Below are 19,726 nucleotides of genomic sequence, written 5' to 3'. Positions count from 1 at the left end.
TGACAATATTTGTACTATGCATTTTCCTGCTTGTTGCGGCATGTATACTGCATGTTAGGGCATGCTAGTTAAAATAAATATTTTAAACAGTTTAGTGTCTTGGTCAGATCTTATTGTGGACGAATACAAGAGAGTGAGCAAAAAGGTGTGTCTTGTTACCGCGATTCCTGAGAGTTCGGGGAGTGTTGTGTTCTGGGGTGTCTAATCATTTGTTTCTCTGGGAGTGAGTAGGAGGGCAAACGAGACACCATAGCTTGTCGGTCCTGGGTTTGTGGGTGCTAAGGTGGTGGGAAGACTCAGTCACTATGCACCAATGTCCCATTTCCTGCGCAGAATCCCTGCAACATGGCGCCACCAATGATAGCTCTGGTATTTTTTCACTGGACACCTGAGTAGTGCTTATGCTTGTCCACAATCCCCTCACACCGGTTTCTAGAGACGTCCGTGGTGAGAGGGTTAACCTCATATATTTCAGTTTTTTTAGGTTTTTCAAGCTTGAGATTTAAAAGGTTTTGTTTCTCTTTCTGACCCGGTTTTTGCGCGACCGTTCTACTGATTTATCTGGTTTCTTGTTGTTATGGTGGTCGCTATTGCGGCTCCTAACAGCGCTGCGGTCACATTCCATTTGACTCAACACGGAAATCCTAATGCGGGAGCTCCTATTATCTTTATAGTTGAGGCGGATGCAGCTTACCGCTTCGAGGTTTTCTATTCTTGAGTTACATTTCCAGGTGTGGGTGGGAATGATAATTTGTTTCATGAATATACTACAGCCACGATCCCGTCCGTATTGATTACTTGAAGTTCCGTTGATGGCCTGGAAGCATACCATATGGTTTAATGGCGCACTTCCTCACCCTGTTTCTGTAGTCCATTTAGGCCCCTTATCAGTCAATGGGGCCACGTGGCCTTTTTGACTGGTTTTACACCACATCCAAATTATCTTAATGTTACACTTGCGGAGCTATGTCAATTACATATGCATCCTTTTGGCACAAATAGGCTTTATGTGTTCTTTTTCTGCTAATTGACAATTGTAACTATCCGATTTCTTATCTCCCGCCTGTTTTCATCCTACTACAGTATCTTTCGTTCTTGACCACGGAAATCATGCTAGGCCAAGCAATTGGCGTCCTCCAGTGGCCTGAGCACATAATGACTTAAGAGCCACCGGTTTTCCTTCCTGACATGCGAGAACGTGCGATCGCCAGGAAAGTTACTGGCACAGTTCCGCCTCGGAGCTGCTGCAAGAAATACTTCAGCTACTCTCTCTGGATCAGGATTCAAAAATTAAATGTAGTCTTTTTACCTTGCCAAAGCGTCACACTATCAATTGCGTCATGCCATCCAGCTTGCTTAAGCCAGGCTTTTTGACTAAACCTCTTTTGCGTAATAGTTGAAGTGAATAGAAATTCTGTCATCATTATGCATGTTTAACATACTGTGTGTTTTTTGGTAATAAAGTATTCAAAGAAATTATGCTTTTGTATTTGTTTTAATTAGCACATTTTACAACATGTGGTGGGTTCCTCTTCTACACCCTGGTCCAGTTCCCTAGAACACCGAAACACAGTGACAGCATTTTTCACGATTAGCAAATTGGGAAACATATGGCAGGATTCCGGGGGAGATACTTAGTGACAGTGTATTGTTAATTAACAAAAGAAAGCCTGAATGTTGCAGGAAAACATGTTGTGCCTGCAGTAAGAGAAACCATGAAATAAAGTATTGCTTACAGACTAAATAAGAGGTACAGTATAACAAAGGAAGTAAAAGGGTCATTCACCGTGGGAGGTTATAAATGAAGACAAGGTGGTACCAAAGAGGGACTAACAAGCCTATTAACGAACAGAAGCCAGCATTTAAGAAACACAATGATACAAGCCAATAACAAATATGGGCAGAGAGTGGACTGGGCTTCCACTGCATACTCTATTACAGCATGCTTTGCAGAGCGAGAAGTGCATGTGCGTTGTCGCTAGGCTGGACCTAATAAAGGGTTATTAGGAGATCATAGTTGTACAATGAGATTTGGGGTGAGTGGAGGAGGGAAGAGTCAAGAAAGGATCTTAGGGAGGTCATAGTAGTAGAATGAGGTTTGAGATGAGTCAGAGAGTGGAGGTAGTAGATATATAGAAATGGTTACAGGATGAGACAGTAGGTTTGGGATGAGTCAGAGTGGAGGTAGAGGATATATTGAGAGAGGTGCTGATGAGACAGAGTAGTGCACTGGAGGAAGTTGAGTTCTTTTTCTTTCTTTCTACAGTAGGAGTAAAGTAATAAAATATATAGGGGCATAACTTCATAGAAAGGGTATATACATGTATAAAGGAAAAAAGTAAAGAGATATAAAATTGTATTGCATAAAGTTCCATATTTTCAAATATGGCTAGATGGTTGGAAATTCAGGCTTTCAGGTATTGCCGTACCTAAAAACAAATGTATCTGTGTATTTGTATGAATATATATTTTTGTATTTATTGTATGTTTCCCTCAATATTTCATTAGTGCAGCACTTATAGACTATATACATATTGTGATAAATAAAATAAACAGAGATGCTTTGTGGGTGATACAAAGCAGTTTGAATGTGAATCTTCTGGCAACCGTAACTAATGTAGGGCCCACAAGGCAAGAGAGACGTGGGCTTGTGGCTCTACATGTAGGAGTAGTATAGCAGCAGAGTTCTGAATTTGTTACAGTTTTTTCATAGTTGTTAAAGATGATCCCTGGTGTAATCAAGTTTAGACAGTGCAAGAGGGAAAGTAGCCTGGACCTTGTGTGGAACTCCTAGGGGTGGGAAGACCCACCACAGAGTTTTCATGATACTCACGCTTGATCTTGCTAACTTGTCCGCTTAGGCATTCATTGATAGTTTGGAGTCCATGGTGATTCCAAGATTTCTTAACTCCTTAGATACTTAAGGAGGTGGTCCCAGGCGCTGAGTGAGTCATAATTCTTTTATTCACCACATGTGAGTATTTCTGCTTTGGAAGCATTCAATTTGAGAGAGCTAAATGTTATCCACTGCTCAACGACTGAGGCAACTGAAGATTTTTTGAGTTTACAATATCATTGGGGCTCTCCAGTTTAAGAAGTATTTGTGTGTCATCTACATAGTTATAGCACGTGAGCTGAAATTGATTTATCATTAGCAGTAATGACTTGAAATAGATGTTGAAAAGCAGGGGTGAGATGATACAGCCTTTAGGGAAACCTGCTTTTGTAAAGTACAGTTTGGATGTGAAAGGAGGAGTATGGATGACATTTGTCCTATTTTAAGGTAGGAAGTGAACCAGTCAAGAGGAGTGTCATAGTTAACTTGGGTGAAGGCAGTTGAACGGTCCAAGAAAAGTAGTGCAGCGACCCAATCCGATCTACTGTGATTTTAAAATCATCCCAGATTGCGATGAGGGCAGATTCATTGCCTCTTCCTGTGCTCAATCCTGTTTGGAAGTCGGAAAGTATGGCCTTTTCTTCAATGGATTGTGACCATTGGGCAAATGCTAATCTTTCAATCAGTTTGCCCAGGCAATGTTCATCTGTAATTCATCTGTAGTTATGTGGATCATGCGGGTCCAGGTTTGTTTTCTTTAATAATGGGCACATGTATGATTTTTTAAAGTCTTATGGAAAGATTCCTGTAGTGAGTGAATTATTGATGAGTTTTCTTACTGGTGTGGCAGCAGAGGTAATTAAAAGAATGATCTTGGAAATTTGTGGTGAACAAGGGTCAGAAGGGTAACCCGCTGGCTTGCTTGGTTTGACCAGCTCAATAGATTCAAATTTCGATAGTAGTTAGAAGGAATACAGAGGCTGTATTAGCCTACTCCTGGTGGGGAATGTTGGTAATGGATTAGTGCTGGTGGTTTTCCTTTGCTTTAAATAGGAGTCCAACATGTCTGCTTTGGTTGTGAAAGGATTTGCCAGTATGTTAGTGAATTCATGAGTCAAGGTATGAGTTCCTTCTGTGAATTTAAGTTTATCAAATTCTGTGGGAATTTTATAAAAATTATTCATTTTTGCATTTAGCATTTTGAATTTTGTCTGAATAGTATGTTCTTTTTCGTTGTTTTTTATTGCTGTCTTGTATATTCTTTTAAATTTTTGTAGGTAAAGTTGTCTTGAAAGTTATTTGTTTTGAGCGAGGTGCATTGCAGCTTTTAAATTTGTTGTTTTATCTTTTTAAGGTTCTGATTCCTCGAAGGTTCTTGTTTTCTTTTGTTGTTCCTAGTGGTATTAGGATATGAAACGCTTCCTGGAGCCACTCAATGTTTTTGAATGGAATTTATTGTGTCTAGATCTGTGTTGGAAGTTAGATGTATTTCTAAGTATTCAAAATGGAATGTTGCATTGCTAAATGGTGGTCTGTAAAGAAGGAGGAACTTGGTGTAGGGTTGCATCTGGTCATGGGGGCCTCACAACCTTTTATGGAAATTGTGTCAGCTTTGGTGAGATTTATTATTTCCTTGAATATAACAGCTAGTTCACCTACTCTTTTGTCTATGCAACTTTGCTTGACAATTTGATAGCCTGGAGGAACAGCTTCATGCAACACTGGAGCCATGTCACCTCACAACCACGATTCCCTTATGAAGAGTAAGGTTGTGGGTCAGTGAGTAGGTTTTAGATGTGGTGCTGGTTTGTACAAAGTGATCGAGCATTTATTAGTAGGCAGTCTACAGATTTCTGTTTTGGTGGTGGTGTGAATTTGTTTGCTAGAGTGAGTAGTACTCTTTGAACTTGTAGCATGTGTATTATTAGCGTTGGCATTAACTGTATGAAAATTGCCATCATGTTGTTTTTCTATATTAACCAAGGACCTGTGCACACATGAAATCACAACATATAATATGTAAATATAATGGGCAGATAGACAAGAAATTGCCACGTTTTTTCTTGTTGTTTTAATGCTAATTTGCATAAACACCAGCCGACACGTGTTTCATCAGAGTAGAATCAACTCTGGCTCTTCAGGGCTGGAATTGGAACAAAACAAGCTCACTTAGTAAGCCAGAAATTACAATGTACCATCCTTTAGGAGAAACATAATTACCAGTTTTAAACTACATAAAGCCTATGCGGAAACTTGAACCACACGGATTACTGTGGCTACAAGCACCCAATAATTTTACAGAAGAGACCCAAATAGTGCATATTGAAAAAGTGTACCACAACTCTACATTAATTGCTTGATTGCCCTCACATGTTCTGCAATTCTTTCTTTAAGAGCTCTTATCATACTGCCTACGTACTTTTTCCCACATTTGCACACAATCACATAGACAACATACTTGGAGGTGCAGTTGATATTAGTTCTAATTGCAAACTCTCGATTACTGGGGCTGGTGAAAGTTTTGACTTTGTGTTGTGCCCACTTACACACCCCACAGAACACACATTTACGGAAACCTGTTGTATGTGGAGTCAACCAGGAACCAGGATGTTGTGTTTTAGGTAAGGAAGGACTCAATCTGGTGCGCAAAGTTCTCCCTCGTCTGAATGTAATCAATGGACGTGCAGGTATATTTTGTGCTAATACACTATCTGCACGTAATATACCCCAGTGTTTGCTCATACTCATCCTTAAGACCTGGTTAAGTTCATTAAATTCTGTAATCGTGCGCACAGGTGTGTCACCATCTACTTTCAGAGGCTTGGTTTTGAGAGTGTCCCCTCTTGTGACCTTACTTATTCTCTTAGCTGCTTTGTTCAGGATGGTTTTGCAGTAGCCACCTTTTTTGCTCCATGTCCTTTACACATTGATGAAATTCATGGTCATCGCTGCAATTGCGTCTAGCCCTCATATTTTCACCAAATGGTATAGACATAATCTGGTGTGCAGGATGGCTGCTACCTGCATGAAGAACCGAATTACAGGTAGTGCTCTTCATGTAAAGACGGCTATTCAGTTTGTCATTCTTGATATATAGTTCGATGTCCAAAAAACTGATGCTGGTGTTACTGTATTCCATAGTAAACTGAATGCCATAATCATTGGTATTCAGTTAGTCACCGAACTGTTGTAATTCAATCTCAGTTCCGAACCATACCAATAGGCAGTCGTCGATATACCTGCCATAATAAATGTTTTGGTTAATCCAAGTCGCACCCTCCCTGCCTCAGATACAATCCATTTCAAGGCAACCCATAAACAGGTTGGCAAAGGAGGGTGAAAACTTGGATCCCATTGCTACACCTTTCGTTTGCTTGTACCAATTGTGATTGAAAATAAAGAAAATCGTCTCAAGTATGATTTTCATCATGCCAATCAGCATTTCGTTATGTAACCACTGTCATTCAGGTCTTTTGTTAAGTAAACGTGTGGCTTTTAATCCCTTGTCAGGTTGTATACTGGTGTACAGAGCCAGCACATCAAGGGTCACCAGTAACAAATCAGGTTGCCACTGTAGGTCTGAAAGAATCCCTAGAATATGTTTGGAATCCTGAATATAACTGGGCATTGTGCGAACCAGAGGGCCAATGAAAAGATCCACATATTTGGATAATCTTTCCGTTGGACCATCTATGCCAGACACAATCGGCCTACCGGGTGGAAAGGGCTCATGTTTGTGCACCTTTGGTAAAGTGTACAGAATAGGATAGGTTGGTCGAAAAACCTTCAAATACGCCAGCTCGTCCTCATCAAGCAAACCCTGTGTGTGCCAAGTGTGTAATTGCTTATTGATCAAAGTGCAAAGGGGACCCATGGGATTGTATACAATTTCTTCATAACAAGTGGTGTCATTTAATTGCGTCATGATTTCTTGATTATAGTCTACCAAGTCCATCACAACCACATTGCCCCCTTTGTCTGCCTCTCTTATCACTATGGTATGGTCTTCACCTAGGTCTTTCAGTGCCCTTTTTTCACCAGAATCTAAGTTGTAGTGTAGAAATCTGTTTGTCTTTTTCTTTTTTAGATCATTGTCATCTAGATCCTCTAGGACCCTTTTGTAAAAATTATCTATGGCGTTACCACGCGGTAGAGAGGGCGTCCATTTTGATTTATTCCTCAAACCACTTGACAGGGAGAGATCTGCATCTATGGCCAGTTCCTCCAATAGTTGCGACATGGTGTAAGGAGATTCCTCAACCTCTGTGATAGACAAAAGTAATTTGGTAGCTGGAATGTCCTGAATGGAAGGAACATCACACACTTAACCCATATTGCTGTTGCAACTCCTTTTATTAAAGGTAGGATTACAAACAAAATGTTTTTTTAATTTCAAAGTTCCTATAAACTTGTACAGGTCCACTTTTAGTTGTTTTTCTACATCATAATCCTCCTCCAGAAGGTTAAGAAGACATTGTGTTGGGTCTTCGTGTGTAGGTGGTTGAGAGTGAGATGGTGAGCTGTGCTGTATTTGAGGAGTAGCCTTGTTATGTAAGACATAGAGATGTGGAGTTGTGAAGAGTGGCATGTTTATATTGCTTGCATCGGTTTAGGGTGAAAGGTGTATGGCTTAGGGGTGGTGGTGGAGCATGTGCGGCATTTTGTAAGGTTCTAAATTGTGCAATGGATGAAAGGCTGGTGAATAAGTGTTGTTGTGTTGGGGTCTTGTGGTAGGTGTTGTTAAAGATAGAAGATTTGGGAGTAAAAATGGTTTAGGATCTGTATTTGTTGTCTTGAGGGTGGGAGTGTAATATATTGTGCCGTTGTGTGTGCATGTTTGTGATTTTTATGTGCTGGTGTGTGTGTTATGTTTTGTTTATATGGAGTAGTGAGATGAGATACTGATGTTTGGAATTTCCATAAATGATCTGAATGTAAAGTACTGTTGTTAAGTGGAAGGTGAGTGGTAAAGGGGGTGGTGATGTGCGTTGGAGGTGGGCATATGTGGTGTGTGAGAGGACATGGACAGGTGTTATGAGTGTTTGTGTAATATTTGGTATTAGGAAGAGGTAATATGTAGGATAGAGTGGAAGTATTGCTTGGTTGTGTGTTTTTGGTAGAAGGAGTGTGTTGGTGGTGGTTGATATGAGAGAGGGTTGAGTATTCGATTGGTGGGGATGGAAAGGGGTCTATTCGGAGCAATTTGAGGGTAGAGTTGGAGCTTTGCATGAACATGTACAATGTGGGTTTGTATTATGTTGGTGACGTGTGGATTTGATAGTGGTACAGGACAGAGTGGTGTTTTGTGTGAGAGGGAAGGTGCCATTGTGTGGTAGTAGGGGTTGAAGGGTGGATAGAGGTGCTTTGTGGGTTTTTGTAGTGGTTGTTGAGACACACTAGTGTGGACAGGGTTTGTTTTTTGTAAATGAGTTGTGTGCATTTGGTTAGAGTATGTATAATGTTTCTGGATGTGGATGGGTTAAGGTAGTGGCTGGCAAATGGCAAACAGGGCAGCATTTCTGGCTCTAGGCCCAACCCTGCCCGAACTGGCCCAAACAGGCGACCACCCTCGTCATCTTGGGGCCAAACAGGCAACTGCCTTTGTCCTCTCGCTCTTTGCCTTCACACCTAGGATATGATGTCCTGAGCCCTAAGGTTAAATAGCCCTAGGCCAGCTAACTCGGATCTAAGCCCTAGGACCGATAGGACACCAGGCCCTTTCAACCAATCTCAGCCCTAACCATAGTCACCAATCAAACGCCCAACCCTAAGCCCTAGGTCCAATAGACACCCAAGCCCTATAATACAATCAGAATTCAAACCCTGACCCCTAGTTACTAAGGCCTAAATCCAATAGATCACAACACTAGGCCTATAAGCCAATCAGGAATGTAACCCTAAGCCCTAAGTCCAATTGAAACCCTAGCCCTAGGAGCCAGTCAGAGCAGCACAGATGCAACAACCAGTAAGAAATTATATAAGGGGCATGCGACCTCAAGCACAGACTGGTTTGCAGGGGACAGTGAGGTGCTCCTGAAGTCAGAATCTCCTTGGATACAATCCATCCTTTTGTAGTTCTGGTTCAACTCTGCAGTTGAAGCCCAAATCTACAGCCACTAAAAAAATACTACCTTTCGTGCAATTAAACAAATCACTATTTCTAGCCAAAAAAACGAGTGCAACATACACTTTCCAAACACAATTTTAACCATAAAGCAATATTTTAAAAACACCCTGGTTTGGCTCTGGGGGTTATTTTGACTTTTAGCTTGTAAAACAAGCACAAAAAATGCAATAGGTCTCACATGTGTTGAACTTGGAGTTATTGGCATATAAATGCTAATTATTTTTACGTACCCATGTTGTAGGGTGCAGTACCATCATATGTGGCTAAAAGAGGTCCCATAGGACCTCTTTTGGCCACATATGGCACTGCACCCTGGAAAGTTGTCGTTATTGATATTATAAATGGGAGAATTTTGAAAAAAGAGTGGACAAATGGTGCATTTTCCAGCAATTATTTCTACGACACAACCGCTGTGCAAAGGGAAAAGTAAAGAACCGTTTTCACAACGAAAGTCAACCCGAAATCCACCCCCTTCACCACTTGCGGAGATTACAAGATTAGGTTGATGGCTCCCTTCGGCTTATTGGAGTTCAGCAAGTGGAGGAGAAGGTGTCAATAAATTGTCCCTTAACATTATAAAGCCAAAACAACCACCAGACACATCAGCATATCATAATACTCTTAGATTTGCAAAACAATTACAATCTCTTCACGTTTTGCGAAGTCGCTGCTCCCAATTGGAGCAGAGTAGGGGAGTAGTAAAGTGCCCATCGACTGAACCCGTCTAGACACCACCGTTACTTATAAACATGCATGAACGTGGCAGGAATCTACTGAAAAGGCCACCAGGGTGAACCCACAAAATAGCAAGTTGAGTGTCAGCTTGACACAGATGTCATATTTTAAAAAGTAACCGACGACAGGTGTACCCTAAACTTGAGGGCCCTCACCCTCATGGCTCATTGTGCCGTCTTAAAGGCTCTTACCCAAAAGTTACAAACTCTCATTCCACTGGGCAAGCTGAAAGACAAACACCCCATTCTTTACACACAACAAGCAATGACCAGGCAGGAACCTTCATTCACCATGCGCAATGAAAGGCAGAAACATCCGTTCACCATGCGCAATGGAAAAACGATACACTCACTCACCTGCACACTGAAAGCCAAAGACCCGTGAAGCCAGAGTGTGCCCTCATTCTCTCCATTATGCTCCCTGAAACTCAGGAACACTAATTAATATTCATAAGATAAACATCCTGCGTGCATATTCACTGTGCACTCTGAAAGACGAATAAACTCTGCACCCTGAAAGGCAGTCACTTTTACGCACTTTTATTTACTATGTGCCTCACTGTGCGCCCTGACTTGCATGCATCCTGATTTTATTGTGTACAGTCATAAGCAGATACCCTCATTTAATGTGCACCCTGACATGTAGTGCCTTCGTTCCCCATGCACCCTGAAACAGAGGCTAACAGGTTTACTGTGTACCCTGAGAGGCAGACCACTGGTTTACTGTGCACCCTGAAAGTCTGGCACCTTCTTTCCCAAGCTCCATCATGCAAGATGCACCCTATGAGGTTGACACTTTCTCTCACTATGCTCCCTGAAAGGCAAAAATCTATGCATCCTGTCTGCTAGTGATACCAGAGCACACTGTCCAACTAGTATTCTGTTAATACTCCAAATGTGATGTGCGTCTACGAGGCGCCGCCGGCATGACTCGGGGGGAGGAGCGGGGGGCGGGGTGTGGGTGGTACTGGGGGGACCCGCGTCGCATCACGTCTCCTCTGGAACGTGGTGGTGGAAGTAACTTCTCCCCCTCTTTTCTTTTGCGGCAACAGGAATACTAACTGCCACTTAGGAGACTGGATGCGATGGGGGACCCTTGTTTACTCTGTCCTGGCATTTGAGTGGGCATGGGGCGACTTTGCGCAAAACACATCACCGCCCGAGCAGGAGTCTATCTACAGACCCCTGCCCTACACTGGGCAAGCGCAGCAAACCTAATGGTTTGTGAATGTGAGTGAGGAGCAACGCCTCTCTCTCACATGGGCAGACCATCTTCTGGACTCCTGCTCACCTCTCGCCTGCATGCGCTGTGCGTTGACATGTGCACTTTCACCGGTGAAGCACAAGCCGGCCAATGTAAACAAACGAATTGTAAGCTGTCAATTCGTCTGCTTACATTCCTGTTCACCTGTTGCTCCATTCTTTTGTAGGGCGCTGCCCCAGCGCCCCTTTGGACCAGCCGCCACTGCTACTGAGCGTATTCATAAATCAAAAGCAACCATTTAGAAAGAACAGAAACAGGAGACAATTAAAAAGATGGGCGGAAAATGGGTGGAGCTTCAAGTCCATACCTGAATACAGCATGTCTAGAAGAGACAGTGCATGCGCTGCCTAGACAAGACCTGAAAAAGGGGGCAGGAGGGCAGGGGAGCTGCCTTCTAGAGGTCTTAGCATACTACAGAGGAAAACCAGGAGATGCATTTAAACATTCACATATAGCGGAACAGAGCAGCTTTAAAGTTTCAAAATACACAGCACAAAGTCTATGTTCTTACCATCTTCTTTGCTCACTGGGTTGTTTAGGGCTCAAAGAAGCTGGGGCTAAAAAATGGAGGTGTCTGTCTTGGGGTTCCCTCCACAAACTTAAGGTCCTGTGTAGATGTGAGGCGAGGGCTCAGGGCTGCTTGGGAGCTTAAGTGCCGATCAGGAAAGCAAAGGCTGGGGGACATGAGCGCAGGGTAGTGCTTCTGAAGTCAGAATTTGCTTAGATACAAACTGTAGTTCCTGTTCAGCCCTGCAGGTAAGGCCCAAATCTAAAGGCACTAATTTAAGTTTGGTCAAATGCCAGTCTGTGAAAAAAAATGGATCAAAAGGGAATATATCTATTTTCATCCAGGTTCTCAATGTTGTGGTGTCCAGAAACAGGATGTGAATCAAATCTTATTTTTTGTCCGGGTTTTTGAGAGACAAAGAACATTCATTTTACTGGCAAGGAAGCACTTAATTAAGTGTTAAGTCCACCTATTGTGAATATCTGCTATCACCTGATGACATTTTGGGGATTTTTTCTTGCATTTTAATGATTCGCCAGTTTTTAGAAAATTATTTTAGTAACTATTGGCTAATATTGATTTATTAAAATTATTGTAATCTTTTAATATATTTATGTCTTTATACACTTTTTTTTGTTTGTGGTCTTAAGTTTCTTCTGTGGAAGCACTTTTCTGAATAAATAAATAGCTATCTTTCTATGGCATGGCACTCTGCAGTCTGTACCTATTTGTAAACTTGTGTATTTGCATTCATTAGCACATTAAAGAAAACACTTATTGGCTTAGTCAAGGCATACTTTAATTTGCAGCTTGACATCTATCCCTTCCCCAATAAAGGTATGTTAACCTATGGGTTATCAACAAAGTAGCATATGTAAGCAGCAGACCAAGAACAAGGCTTTAGCGGCCATCTTGAGTAAATACATGTTTATCTTTATAGCGAATCAAGTCTTACTGGGTGCCTACTTGTGTACGGAGGTTAAAGTTCTTTTATGACTTCCAATGTCAAAAGTCTATGAGCGAAGTTCAGAGAAAAGGAGCATTTGATGCCCCCACACATCAATTCTTTAATCCTAGTAACAACCCTCGTGAACAGTTCCCTGTTTCTTGGCTCTCTTAGCACTGTCCCACTGGGTTATTTGCCTGTTACCTCAATGGATCATCTCTAGGGTCTAATGCTCCCCATCTCACTATTTTGGTCTCAAGGATCAATATTTCAGTTCATTCTGCATTTCATGAGCCTAGTCTTTCTCAAATTGGAACAGATCTCAAACTATGATCTTCTATTCTGGAATTATTTGGACTCTTTTAATGAAGACTCATGAGTGTTTTTCCTTCTCTCAGTATGTTTACAAAAGAGGGGTTCTACTTCCCACTGTAAGGACCAATGCCACATCAATCTGGTAAGTTAGGGCTTGGATCAACATGATGGAAACCATTCAACCCCTTTAAAGCTCCTATGGCCCAACTCCTTCTAGATGCCCTTCACTTGTATTCCTTATGAGCCTGAGCTGAATGAGAGGACCATGGCTTGAATAATTCATTTGACCCTTTTTTCCCTGCCATGGTTGTTTCTGCCTGTGGGTCCAAGCCAAATACTTTCCACAATAGAGTCCCACACCCAATGCTTGTTCTGCAACCCATGCTGACATACTATCAAACTCCACTACCTTTTACTCACTAGGCACGACATCTGAGTTTTGCTAGAGGTGGGTAGTGCTTTTTTGACCCCAAGCACAAGTCCCGCTGACAACCCCTTTCTCAGTTTTCCTTCAGCTCCCCCTGGGGTCTTACCAACCCAGCAGACTGGGTGTCCAAAATTCAGGTCAGAAAGCAGGTTCTCCAGCATGTGTGAAACATTCTCTTCACAGTTCCACCATACAACCACCGCAAAATTTTCAGCAGATGCTGTTTATAAGGAAGGCCAAATCTGTCTGCGGATAGCTCTCCAGTTGCACCCACCACACTGCTCCTCCATTAGTGCCCCAGGAAGTGGAACAGTCTCAGGATCCAAAGTGTCTGTAGAGACTCTAGGGATAGAGCTCCCACACCAAGTTATGGGCTCACCATCCTCCCCATCAGATTTAGCATCACAACACATCAGTGTGCAGTCACTCTCAACGCAAGCAGGCCAGGGGGAAACAGTGCAGTAGCTTCAATAAGACACAACCAACTGCTCTTTAATATAACATGTAATTAGATCTACGTGAAAACTACTAAAAGCTGGGTAGTCTAATCTTATTAAAAAAAGACAAACTAATTCGTCTTCAGGCAGTGCTAACATATCAAACAGAAACACAAAAAATAAAAACAATCCAACATCATGAAAAAATACATGTGGCACATCTCAGATAGAGTTCATTAGCTTTTAGAAAAAAGCTTTTATGGTTAATAACTAGAGATTAAGGCATATTGCGTTTTAACAATAATACAACAGATGGAGGTTGACAAAAAATTCCAACTGCAAACTCGTGGCTTATAAATGTATCTCAATTTGCGCATGGTGGGGTATTAGAAGTGATCACCCACAAACTTTGGTGATAGAAGTGTGTGTAATAAGACAAAAATAACACTTTGCATTACATTAGTTCAGATTTGCAATAAAAAAGAAAGTACTCACCGAATCCTTGACTTCTATTTCATAAACCTTCTTGAACGTATCTCGCTCAAAAAAGAGCAGTTTCCCATTGCCTGCGTTTTTCTTAACTGATGTACCCGTTACAATCAATTTATCATCTGGACTAAAGCAGCAGTCAGTCCTGTAGGGCGGATTTCACAGAAAGGAAAATGTAATGACTGCTTCATCAAAGCATAACAGACAACGTACACGGAGTTGTGTCAAGCATTAAGAAGGACCTCTCTTTGCTCTTTTGGGGGGTGTATTCCAACACTAAAGGTTAAACAGAAGAGCTTATGCACTTCCAAAATGGGCTGCACCAACAAGTTTACACATAACGTAGGTATTTTGAAGATGATCAATATTTTCAAGCAGATTTGTTGGACCCATGTAAATTGGATCCTTTTTTCGACTTCCAAGCAAAGTAGTCCTCAATTTTAAGCCACCTGCATTTTCAGGCAACGCGCATTAGTCACCCTTAGATACAGCCTGGAACTATCACGGGACCCCATATACATTGGTCTCAGTGTAGGTGAAACATAATCTATTATTTTACCAGCAAGGAGATGGTAGGGGAAACCCTACTTATTACAACCTATTCGAGATAGGCCTGTAGTGGTGTTAGTTAACCCTCCAGCACATCTACATCAATAAGATCTCATCTGCATGGAACTGATATAAGACTCTGAATGATAAAGAATAAAAACATAATACAAATTAAACTCATGGTACCATGAGGGGCTCATGAAGAACTACACAGATCAGGTTGGTGCTGGAGGGTACAGAAAAGCCACTCTTGACTGTTTTGGTCTGAGTTTCTAGGAATTACAGCCTGTTCTAGGAAGACCTGAATACCCTGCCAATGAAATCTTGCTGTCCAAAAGGGTGGATTAGAATATGGTACCAAAAGCCATTGACAAGTCCAGCAGGACTAGCATGTCAAGGTGACCCTCCTGTGCTTTCCTTGTGATTTCAATCAGTAATGTCAAGCAATGTCTTTTCAGTTCCGTGATCTGGATGCAAATCTGAATAATAACAACCTAGTAGAAGTTGATTTATATGCCTCTCTCATTCTACTGCCCCAGTTTTTTTCTAACAGATTACTCAAAATGACTAACTTCAAAGTGCGGATTGCGCTAGCACCACACAGTGCTAGTGTCACTAAGGGCACTGATTTCTGGTGTGCTGGGTTCACCAGCAAGTTTTGAGCAATAAAGTTTTCAATAACTTAAATTTACTGTTCACTGAAGTATTTTATTCATACTTGTGCAAGTATTTTCATGAAGATATTCAATAGTTATACTTTATATCCAATTTCTTTTACAACAATCCATGTGTTCCAATGCATTTCGGCCCACTGGCCTTCATCTGGGAAATCTATGAAACAAGGAGTAGTATCTGTCACTAACGGTAATTCAATATATATTCAAAACAAACCATAGTATAATGACTATATCACATGTTATCTTTCATCATTAAATAAAATGTATACATTGCCGGTTTGAAAGTTACTGACTGCCTTCTAAATTTACGCGCTGAAAACTACTGTCAGATTTATGATCAGTTACACCCAAGCGTTATTCGATACTAAAAGCAACTTAGTTACATTGTCAATTTCATCACACAATCGGGTCAAGTAACATGGCGCGTTAACAAATGGGAGATCTTTACCGCTTTCAAAATGCTCATGATCTAGCTAATGAACGTATTCGGGCTGCCTCTAAGAGGCTGTAAACGCAGCTCATTCTTACCGGGAATGCAAAGAATTGGGTTCTATCCGCGCTGGAAGCGAAGTGCTTTCGACGCGATGCAAGTTGGCGTGTGACGCGTGTGGGCTGTACTCTAGTGATTTAAAGGCGCGCGTATTTCAATTAAAGGGCCAGGGGCTAATTAAGGCGATGTGTATGTAACTCTATGCTTAATGGCAAGCTTCGTAACAAGAAAACAAGTTATAACCATGGTTGGCTGCTACACAATATCGCACCTTGGTAAATATGTCACATAGTGTAAAACTAACTCATGATATAAACTGAATTATAAATAACAACCAAATTCAGTCCGTTCATTTATCCCCTGAGGGCGCAGAGTTTGTAAGTAAAATATCCAATGGTTTTCACGTTTCAGCAATGTTTTTCTGTTGTCTCTTTCTTCATTCTTTTCCACAATTTCCAATATACATGCTCTTATTTGATTGATCTGATGGTTATGTTCAATGAAATGGGTGGCAACAGCTGATTTGGACACTTTGGTTCTTATATTACTTTTGTGTTCAGTCAACCTTGTTTTAAGTTTACGTTCCGTTTGTCCAACGTAAGCTTTGCCACATGGGCATTTTAACATGTATATGATGTTTTTCGTGTCGCACGTGCCATTAACTTGTAACTTGATTTTGTTACCCCTCATGGGGTGGGTGATGGTGTTACCCTCCATGATGTTGTTGCAATTACTGCAGTTTTTACATGGGATGGTACCTTTGAAGGTGATATGAGGTTTCATGAGAATAGGTTTCTTGATGATTTCACCTAAGTTTTTGGCTCTGGTAAATGCGAACACAGGTTCATCCTGGAAAATGTTGTTAAAATCCAGTTCCGTTTTGAGCATACACCAATGTCTTTTGATGATTTTCTTAAATTGGGGGGTAATTGTGGAATATTTACTCACACATGTGATTTTGTTAGTCTTTTCACCTTTTTGAGAAGAAAGTAGGGTCTTCCTGTTCTTTGCTGTGGCTCTTTTGTGGGCATCTTGTAGCACCTCATTTGGATATCCTCGTTTTTTGAATTTGTTAATCATGATTTGTGCTTGTGTCTTGGATTCCTTCGGGTCTGAGACAATTCTTTGCACTCAAAGTAATTGAGAATACGGTAAGTGTTGTTTGAGAGGGGTAGGGTGGAAACTCTGGTAGGCAAGCAGATTATTGCGATCAGTCGTCTTGGTGTAAAGAGTGGTTGCAAAGTTCTCGCCAGTTTTATGGATGGTTACATCCAAATAGTTAATTTGATTCTCATGTATTACATGGGTAAATTGTATCCTTGGGTCAATCAGGTTCAGTTGTTTAATGTTGTTGATCAATTGGTCTTCAGTGTCTTTCCACAAAATAAAGATATCGTCTATATATCGCAGATATAGGCGGAACCCTTGTTACATACAGAGGAGGTTATTGAAAGAAAATTGCGCAAATATCGTCGTGACACCATCGACTATAAGTTGAACGAAGTATACAATTGGGCAGAGGTGTACGCCAAAAAAAGACAAAACCGTCCATATACACAACAAACAGATACATCTTCTTCTGATACAGATGGCACCTCAGATGCTTCTGGAAAAAGATCTACCAGACTAACATCTACAAGATGCCCACAAAAGAGCCACAGCAAAGAACAGGAAGACCCTACTTTTTTCTCAAAAAGGTGAAAAGACTAACAAAATCACACGTGTGAGTAAATATTCCACAATTACCCCCCAATTTAAGAAAATCATCAAAAGACATTGGTGTATGCTCAAAACGGAACTGGATTTTAACAACATTTTCCAGGATGAACCTGTGTTCGCATTTACCAGAGCCAAAAACGTAGGTGAAATCATCAAGAAACCTATTCTCATGAAACCTCATATCACCTTCAAAGGTACCATCCCATGTAAAAACTGCAGTAATTGCAACAACATCATGGAGGGTAACACCATCACCCACCCCATGAGGGGTAACAAAATCAAGTTACAAGTTAATGGCACGTGCGACACGAAAAACATCATATACATGTTAAAATGCCCATGTGGCAAAGCTTACGTTGGACAAACGGAACGTAAACTTAAAACAAGGTTGACTGAACACAAAAGTAATATAAGAACCAAAGTGTCCAAATCAGCTGTTGCCACCCATTTCATTGAACATAACCATCAGATCAATCAAATAAGAGCATGTATATTGGAAATTGTGGAAAAGAATGAAGAAAGAGACAACAGAAAAACATTGCTGAAACGTGAAAACCATTGGATATTTTACTTACAAACTCTGCGCCCTCAGGGGATAAATGAACGGACTGAATTTGGTTGTTATTTATAATTCAGTTTATATCATGAGTTAGTTTTACACTATGTGACATATTTACCAAGGTGCATATTGTGTAGCAGCCAACTATGGTTATAACTTGTTTTCTTGTTACGAAGCTTGCCATTAAGCATTGAGTTACATACACATCGCCTTAATTAGCCCCTGGCCCTTTAATTGAAATACGCGCGCCTTTAAATCACTAGAGTACAGCCCACACGCGTCACACGCCAACTTGCATCGCGTCGAAAGCACTTCGCTTCCAGCGCGGATAGAACCCAATTCTTTGCATTCCCGGTAAGAATGAGCTGCGTTTACAGCCTCTTAGAGGCAGCCCGAATACGTTCATTAGCTAGATCATGAGCATTTTGAAAGCGGTAAAGATCTCCCGTTTGTTAACGCGCCATGTTACTTGACCCGATTGTGTGATGAAATTGACAATGTAACTAAGTTGCTTTTAGTATCGAATAACGCTTGGGTGTAACTGATCATAAATCTGACAGTAGTTTTCAGCGCGTAAATTTAGAAGGCAGTCAGTAACTTTCAAACCGGCAATGTATACATTTTATTTAATGATGAAAGATAACATGTGATATAGTCATTATACTATGGTTTGTTTTGAATATATATTGAATTACCGTTAGTGACAGATACTACTCCTTGTTTCATAGATTTCCCAGATGAAGGCCAGTGGGCCGAAATGCATTGGAACACATGGATTGTTGTAAAAGAAATTGGATATAAAGTATAACTATTGAATATCTTCATGAAAATACTTGCACAAGTATGAATAAAATACTTCAGTGAACAGTAAATTTAAGTTATTGAAAACTTTATTGCTCAAAACTTGCTGGTGAACCCAGCACACCAGAAATCAGTGCCCTTAGTGACACTAGCACCGTGTGGTGCTAGCGCAATCCTCAGTTTATGTACATACTCCAAAGCAGGGAGTAAACGAAGGAGCACGATCTACGCCTTTAACCTTTGTATTACCATTAAGCTGTGCACAGCAATCATCCATTAGTTAACTTCAAAGTGCAACAGTTACTGGGATTGGCTGGGTGTAGGTTAGGTTCCATAAAGGGAAGGGACTGATTTTCTAAACCGTTTTGGACTGGACCAGCCAAAGCTGTATGCATCCAACAACAAGCCTGAGAAAGGGTCATACATAAGAGCTGTGGGTTTTAATTCTTTAAAACGTTGATAATGTGTTCTGTTTTAGTAAGCCTGAAGTCGGAAGCAGTAATTAGATGATTTTAGCTTGATCAAACTTGTGTTATACTAAGAAATTTCTGTTGTTGATTACTGTAAATGTAAATGTAAATGTATTGGCATTTATATAGCGCACTACTTACCCGTAGGGTCCCAAGGCGCTTCGACCGCTGCGAAACCCTTCCTGGCTTCCCTGAGAGATGGTCCCTTAATGGGTATCTCCAGGGTGAGACCAGGCATCCCCGGCGGTCTGGTGGGGCCGTTAGTGAAGATGAGGCAAGCTAATGCCCAGAGTTGCCGAGTGTGATCGCTGATCAGAGTGGGCACCGAGGCGAGAGAATTATCGAGTCCGCTGACCCTGGTCCAGAAACCTGCCGCGC

At 41.2% G+C, this 19,726-nt stretch overlaps 1 protein-coding gene across 1 annotated transcript in view; it reads right to left on the bottom strand.

The window, feature by feature from the left end:
- The window catches only part of WDR70 (WD repeat domain 70), a 1,742,574-nt gene that overhangs the window by 472,106 nt on the left and 1,250,742 nt on the right, over positions 1-19,726 (bottom strand). The window contains exon 12 of the mRNA XM_086960548.1: positions 14,090-14,228. Coding sequence (XP_086816674.1) covers positions 14,090-14,228 — 139 coding nt within the window. The remainder of the gene's footprint in view (positions 1-14,089; positions 14,229-19,726) is intronic.

Source organism: Lissotriton vulgaris, chromosome 3_1 (assembly GCF_964263255.1).
Source record: "Lissotriton vulgaris chromosome 3_1, aLisVul1.2, whole genome shotgun sequence".
Lineage (NCBI taxonomy): Eukaryota > Metazoa > Chordata > Amphibia > Caudata > Salamandridae > Lissotriton > Lissotriton vulgaris.
The sequence above is the reverse complement of the archived record's forward strand: the minus strand, read 5'-3'. Positions and strand labels throughout refer to the sequence as shown.